Here is a 7,215-nt window from a genome sequence, read left to right as displayed (position 1 = left end):
CCCGCTCAGATCCTCCGACTCCCCTGAGGCTCTTGCAGGAGGTGCCTCTGCGGTCGGGCTGGGCAACTCTTGAGCCAGATCCCGGATCCCGGATCCCGGATCCTCCATCCCCGCCAGCTGCCTCCGACTCCCGACGGTTCCAGGAAAGGGCAGCGTAGTCGGTCTCAGGGACTGCGCGGACGCTTCATTACGAAAAGGCGTCTGGGCAGCAGGGTTTTCGGACTCTGGAAAGCGGGTAAGGGCTGCCTCCTGGAGGTGCCCTTCCAGGCTGTCTTGGGGGGCTCCTACGGACTATGCTCGTGTGGTCTCTGCTGAGCGGGGGGAGACAGGGATCGCCTGTGCCTCGGTGCGGATCTCTCGGCGACGGAAGAGCCCCAGAGTGGGAGGGCAGTACCCAGAGCTCTGGGAGAAGGGGCTGACGGCCGAGAAAGACGGGGCTTGATTTGGCTCAAGGTGCCTGGCTCTCCCTCAGGAGCCCCCTCGCGAGGAAATTATGGTTCAGACCATCTAGCGACTCCCTTCCACCATCCAAGACCAGAGCGATTCTCAGAATCATCACATTGTGGAAAACCAGTCCCGGTGGAAAATAATAAAAAGTGTTAACTGTTAGCAGGGACATCTTATGTGCCAGACACATAACGCATCACCTTAAATATATGATCTTCTTTAATACTTATCATCTTAATAGGTAGCTTCTTTCATTAGCCGTGTTTTGCAACGGAAAGAACTGAGGGCCCTCGGCTCCCCAGACAGTAACCTTGTTCACTCAGGTAGAAAGGGCTGGAAACAGGGTTTGAGTTCTGCTTGTAGGTCTTGGCTCCAGTCACTTGGAGCCTCAGAACGTTTCATGTTGAAGTATCCCAGTGACCCATAAACTGGGGGTCCTGTATGTGGACCACCCCTCAATAATCAAACTTGTCAGATAACTGCACCTTTCGAGGTGGAGGACAATGCTGAATTCTGGAGCATTCCTTGGCCAAGGGATCTAGGGCAATGGCACCTGGACCCTCACTAAACGAAAATGCTGTTAGGGAGCTTTCTTGCAACACACAAGGTTCAGGTTTGGGCTCAACATCTGGGTGCAGCAGGGACCCTGGGAAGTGCCTTGACTTTTCACCTGCCTCAGTCCTGGCACAGGTGCTCTGGTGTCTGTGAATGAGCCTCAGGGTTCATGATTGCTCTGTAATTTGGGGCCAGGGCTAGGAGACTACCCAATATGAGATGACTGGGGTCTGTAGAACACTATTTTAAGCCTCACAGACTTCTTTCCTCAACCCTAAATGTCCCTCATGCCATCAAATTTCTGCTGATAAGGCTTCAACAGCTCTCTGGACAAAGGGCAAGTCTTTAAGCAGCCTGAAAACACTCAGCACGACCTGCTAGCTTGCCTCTGTAGTCATCCTCTAGCCATTCCCCCTTCATTTCTGCCAAGCTAATTCCTCCCAATTCCTACTCAGGGCCTTCACATCCACTGACACCTTTGCCTAAGATGCTCTTCCCCTTACTCTTTACCTGGTCATTTAGTTACCCTCAGTTCTCACCTTTCAAGTTGACACCCCCACCTCCATCCATCTAGGCTCCATCCAGCACCCATCCTCGGTGCTCCCATAGCTCCCCACACTTCTGTATCCTAGTATTTATCACTGTATTGCAGTTGCCTGGTTACTTGCCTCTATCCCCCACTAGGCCGTAAGCACTGTGGGCAGGGACCATGTTTTATTCCCTGATGTCTCCCCAGGGTCTAGCAGCAGCAAATGAAAGCATTCAGTACAGTAAATATTTGCTGTATGAATGAACAGATGATGGAGGTTGGTAGGCCCAACCCCCTCTGGGCCCTGTGTTTTAAGACACATTGCTCTCCTGGCACAAGCCTAAAGGGCAAATAAAGCTTTGGCTCCTTCTGGGGCTGGGGGAGGGGACTAGGCTCTCCAGAAACCTGTGACTTCAGCTATCTGGCCCCAGCTCTCCTGAAATGGCAGGATTTTGATGTATTAGACTGAGCATTTATCCACCCAGACCACCCTCCTAGAATCCCCCACAAATTGACCTCACTGGGCCTGCTTTTATGAAAGGTTTATTCCTAGTGCTAGGCCCCAATCTTCCAGGGCTCTAAGCACAATTAAACTGGGTGGGCAGGTGAGGGGAGACCCACTCAGATGCACGGCCAAAAATGGGGCTCCCCATATCCCCACCCTTTTGGTCCCAGTCCCCTTCTCTGCAATGGGCACGCATTGAGGAGGGACAAAGGGTACTGGAGGCAACATCATTGGCCCAGGGGAGCCCAAGAAGAGCTGCCATTGGCTGACAGGGCCTTTTGAGGCTCTGCCATTGGTCAGGGGGCACACCCCAGAAACTGGGGATAGGCCTGAGGAGTGATGCCATTGGCCAGGGGGTGGTTTTGTCATAGCCTTTGGCTGTGGAGTGAAAGGAAAAGATCTGGGAATGAAGCCCAGTGGCCAGGAAGATAAAGGACAGGGCTGCAGCTGCTGGGCCTGCAGGCCCCCTGTCAGGCCCCAGCCAGGGAAAGGGAACCCAAACCAGAGTGCAGGTGGCAAGGTCCAAATCTCCCCCACCCTGGGACTACCCCTCCCGATGTCCTTCTTGATAGCCAGGTTGGGCTGGAGTGGCTCACTGCTCCTCTAGCCAGGAGGGCTTCTCAGCTCCTGGAGGCCGCAGCTTGATGTTGAACTGTTGCAGGGTCTGCTCCAGTTGTTTCTGGTTCCCAGCAAAGTAGGCGGACACGGCATTGTGGAAGAGCAGCAGCTGCTTGTGCATCACCTTGATCTGGGGGTCCAGCAGGGTCAACTGAGACTGGACTCAGACACCCTTTCTGAGGGGCTATGATCCTGAACCCAGATCAGGGGCACATGGACTCTGCTCTGATGGTGCTTTTGGAGTAGGGGCTGAACTCCACCAAGAGAGTCAAGGGATAAAAGCCTTGTAATAGAAGAAACCTAACTTGACTGGCTGGGCCAGGGGTTCTGGCACCTAAGCTCAAGGGGTGGTTTTTTCCCAGTTGTGTTCTTGGGATCAGCAGCCAAATCCTCTAATAGAAAAGGGCCACGGATCAGAGGGAGGGTGATAGGGAAAGGTCCAGGGATTGAGTGGGCTGGGGGATGTTCCCAGTCCTTAGCCAGGTTGCATTTCCCCATTCAGTGATGGGGAGTTTGAGGGGAAGGTCAGTGGTACAGATGGAAAGGTGGGCTGGGTCAAAGGGGTGGGGTTAGCACCTTGTTTTCTTCCAGGAACTTGAGCTTGATGGCCACATCTCCCCGCAGCTTCTCATATTTGTCCCGATGGGCCTGGAAAGTGGCCTGGGCACTCTCGAGTCGACCACGCGTCCCTGCATCCCGGGGGCCTAGGCTCAGCTCCTCTAAGTCTGTCCGGTAGGCATCATATTCCAGCCTGGGGAGGGGGTGATATGGGCTGGTCTCCACCCCTTTGCCCTCCACACATACTCTCCTACTTTTCTCAATTCTTTTTCCCCTAAAGCTCAAACTTTCACCCATGCCAGCCAACTCCCAATACCCTAGGCCCTGCCAGTGCCCACACCTGGCAGCCTCATACTGTTTGACAGTCATGAGAGTGTCTTCCATGGTCTTGGTTACCAATGTGTTGATGCTAGAGACAAAGAAGTTCACAGCCCCTAGCAATGTCTCTCCGTTCTTGCACAGCAGCTTCTGCGTCTCTGCATTGTAGCCAAATTCCTCCTGGCAGAAGGAAGGGACAGGCCTTGAGTAATAGTCACCACCTGACTGGAGCTAAAGGGCCCTTCCTCCCCCTCCTCTCCCAGGAGGAAACAGCCAATGACACCGGAACAACTCAGGACTGTCTCCAGCAAGGCTCTCTTAGCCAGAAAGTTAGTGGGGCCACCCTGGGGCTGGAATGTGGGAGTACGGGGTCTGTTCACAGGACTGGAATAGGGAAAGCTAGTGCAGCAGGCAAGGGAGGGGCTCTGATTAGGCTGAGCACAGAAGGCATTCTCGTCAATGCAGAGAAGGGTTACTCGTGAGGCACCTAGTGTGCCGCCTCCCCCACCACCTCCCACTTCTGGGCCTCTGTACAAACCCTTAGGCTGCCTCCACAGGTGAGTGCTGCTGGGGGCGGGGCTGGGCCCACCCTGGAGGGGTTCTCCCTCTGGGCTGCAGGAGGGAGGGAGGGAGGGAGGCTGAGGGGTGACTGCCTGGGAGGGCCCGGGCCCAGTCCCCCCACCCTCTTTGGCCTGGCCGAGGCACCTGGAGCTCTGGGGACTTCTGGCTGAGGTCAGCAAAGGCGTCCCCCAGTGCATGCTGGGTCTGCAGCAGGCTGTAGAGGTGGGCTGTCAGTGCCCGGCCCAGCTGCAGGACACTCTCATACTTGCGCTTCGTCTCACGCAGCAGCTCAATCTGCAGCTCCAGCTCCAGGTCCACAGTCCGGGAGCCTCGGCCAAATCGCTCTGATAACAGCTGCTTTGTGCACTAATGGGAAGTGGGGGAGCAGGTCAGAGACCCTAGTACCCTGCCCCCGCAAAAGGCACCTACCCCAGCATCCTCAGCCATAGCTGGGATATTAGGATCTAGAAGATGGGGAAAAGGTACCAAGGCCAGTTTGGGGAAAGGGAGAGGTGCTTGAATCCCACCTTATATGTATTGATGCCCCATTTCTTGACGATGTCGAACTTCTCTCCAGCGATGCCCCGAGCCACCTCATCTCCAGGGCCAGAAGGAGTAGCATTGTGAGATGGATGGCGGCCAGACCCTAAAGGACCAAGTTCTCTGACACCAGTCTCTCTCAGATACAATCAGACACCTCTGTGGTTCCCCCACCACTCCCCTCCCAGCACATGAAAATGACTTCCCTGAAGGAGCAGAAGCTAGAGACAATTAGATTCTCTTACTCACTAGGAGAAACTTCTACATTGTGCCCTGAGACCCAAATCCCAATATACAGTGGCCTCTTCTTAAAGTGAGGGTTGGAAAAGGGGGGAAGAGGGAGTGGCATGTGTACAGGGGTAGAGGAAACAGCAGGAAGTAGGCCCAGTATGGGGTGACTGATCATGGATGGTGAGTCCAGCAAACAGAAAACCTGGTTGACAATTCCCATGTTGATTCTAGTCAGTGTGAGATTCACAACTGTTTGTTCTTCTAAATGTTAAGAGTCAAATTAAAACTCTGAGAAGCCTCACAAAGTTCCAAATCAGTTTCAGGCTCTAGAGCAGGTTTGGGGAAGGAGAGCTGTGAAACAGAGTTCTTTGCTTGTCTTAGGCAGTGACAGCAGGGAAAGGTACAAGTGGGGCTAAACTGCAAGTGGGAGCAGAAGGACAACTCTGGGAGCTGGCTTTGGGCTGAGATTCCATAAGGCTCATACTAGCAGAGGTTCCAAGGATCTCCAAACAAAATGCAAGCCTTCTTAGACATAGTCTATGCTTCCATAGTCTAGGGCTTCCCTAGTGGCTCAGACGGTAAAGAGTCTGCCTGCAGTGTGGGAGACCTGGGTTCAATCCCTGGGTCAGGAAGATCCCCTGGAGAAGGAAATGGCAACCCACTCCAGTATTCAAGCTTGGAAAATCCCATGGACAGAGGAGCCTGGCAGGCTACAATCCACGGGGTCTCAAAGAGTCAGACATGACTTAGCGACTTCACTTTGAACTTTGAACTTTTGATGCTCCCTGGAACCATCCGTCTCCCCATCTCCACTCAAGCACCCTGTCCTGTTCTGATCATTCATACCTGTGGGGATGAGTCCATCACCAGAGCCCCCATAGCCACCAGACACAATGCTGGTTTCATTGAGGTTGGGTCCTGACACCATCACCTGCTGGAGGTCCTATAGGCCAGAGAAGAGGAGGCTTCAGGAACATAGGGGCAGCTGAAGCATTTTGGGGGTGAAAACAAGCTTGGATTGAAGCATCATAGAGAGAGCACACAAGGGAAGTCTGCACAGAATCAGAACAAAAATTTGTAAAAAGATTGAAGGGAGTTAGGTAAGTTAGGGGAAGGCTACTGGAACGGAGGTGAGAGTTGAGGGTTTATGAGCTGGGATTCCTCAACTGAAACAATATGAAGAATCAAACAGAAGCACCTGCTCCAGCCCATCATCCTCAGGAAGCTGCCCAGCTTCACCGTTCCCATGGATGGGGATCTCCATTGTGGCTGCCTTTCCTAGGATCCCGTCCGTCATAGCGAGCGAAGGGACTGGAGTCAAGGTCTTCACCCCAGCGCCCTGCAAAGCCCAACACAGACAGCTCTGGAAACTGGCCAGTACTCCAAAGAGGAAAGTCTCCCCTACCATTTCAGAGGTTGTCCCAGGGCTTCAGAGTTCTGGGGTTTGGCCACCACTCTTCCCTGAACTCTGTGTATTTCTCCCGTCCAAGGTGCATATTTGTACACAGGCAAACCCAGGCCTCAGGTGCGTCTGACCTGAGGTCATGTCCCCATGAACCCCTCACCCTACCATAACTCCGCGGGTTATTCACGTACTCAATCACTCCACAGACATTTAATGAGTGCCTACTGTGTCACACACTATCTGAGACAATGGAGATACAGCAGCGAACAAGAGAGATAAAGTCTGTGTTCTCAAGAAGCTCATCCCCATGCAGGTGTTTCTCCCCATCAGGAGATTAACCCCTTTCCCCGAGCTCCGGTGTCTACTCCCATTCAGGTATGTTCACCACTGTTTGGCTATTCACACTCCTTTCGTGTTTCTTCCCCTTTCCAGCAGGTGGTCTCCCCCTCCTCCATCCCATGCACCTCCTCTTCCTCGGGCCCTGCCCCCCAGGCCTTAGTTATATCAGTTGGTCTAAGTTCTCGACCTCTGGAAAAAACCTCTTTTTTCCCAGGACATAGGTAGGTGATCCCTTCCAAAGTCAGTTTAGTTTCCCCAGGTGTGTGAGTCTCCGCCCTCCCCCCCATGCACCTGGGCATCAGGTGTGTCCTCATCCTTCCCCAGGGTTCAGAGGCATCTTGCCCTCTCAGGTTCGTGCATTCAACTTGCCCTCGCCCATGCATGTCCCTCTCACCTCGGGCCGGGCCGCTCTTCCCCTCAGGGCGCCAGGCCCGGGCCGCGCGGGGACCTCCGGCTCCAGTTCCCGTCGCGATCCTAGCAGCAGGTCAGGGACTCGGCGGAAGTGACGTCCCCACCCGGGCAGAAGAAGCCGGCCACGTCGCAGATTATGAGGGCGGAAGTGATGTTGACATCTGGGGCGGGGCGATCCTGGAGCCAACCCTTCTGTCC

The 7,215-nt window shown here is 54.1% G+C and overlaps 1 protein-coding gene across 4 annotated transcripts; it reads right to left on the bottom strand.

The window, feature by feature from the left end:
- Positions 1-2,058: 2,058 nt before the first annotated feature.
- Positions 2,059-7,110, bottom strand: ARFIP2 (ADP ribosylation factor interacting protein 2). Of its 4 annotated transcripts, XM_012095242.4 has the most exons (8): positions 7,001-7,110; positions 6,061-6,201; positions 5,709-5,805; positions 4,619-4,737; positions 4,236-4,457; positions 3,553-3,710; positions 3,231-3,405; positions 2,059-2,784 (listed from the first exon to the last, which is right to left on the bottom strand). In XM_012095242.4, exons 2-8 carry the CDS (start codon positions 6,157-6,159, stop codon positions 2,629-2,631), a joined length of 1,026 nt encoding a protein of 341 aa, XP_011950632.1. In that variant the 5' UTR covers positions 6,160-6,201; positions 7,001-7,110; the 3' UTR covers positions 2,059-2,628.
- Between the last annotated feature and the right edge of the window lie 105 nt (positions 7,111-7,215).

This window comes from Ovis aries, chromosome 15 (genome assembly GCF_016772045.2).
Source record: "Ovis aries strain OAR_USU_Benz2616 breed Rambouillet chromosome 15, ARS-UI_Ramb_v3.0, whole genome shotgun sequence".
Lineage (NCBI taxonomy): Eukaryota > Metazoa > Chordata > Mammalia > Artiodactyla > Bovidae > Ovis > Ovis aries.
Note: the sequence above shows the minus strand (reverse complement) of the source record. Positions and strands in the feature narration are given on the sequence as shown.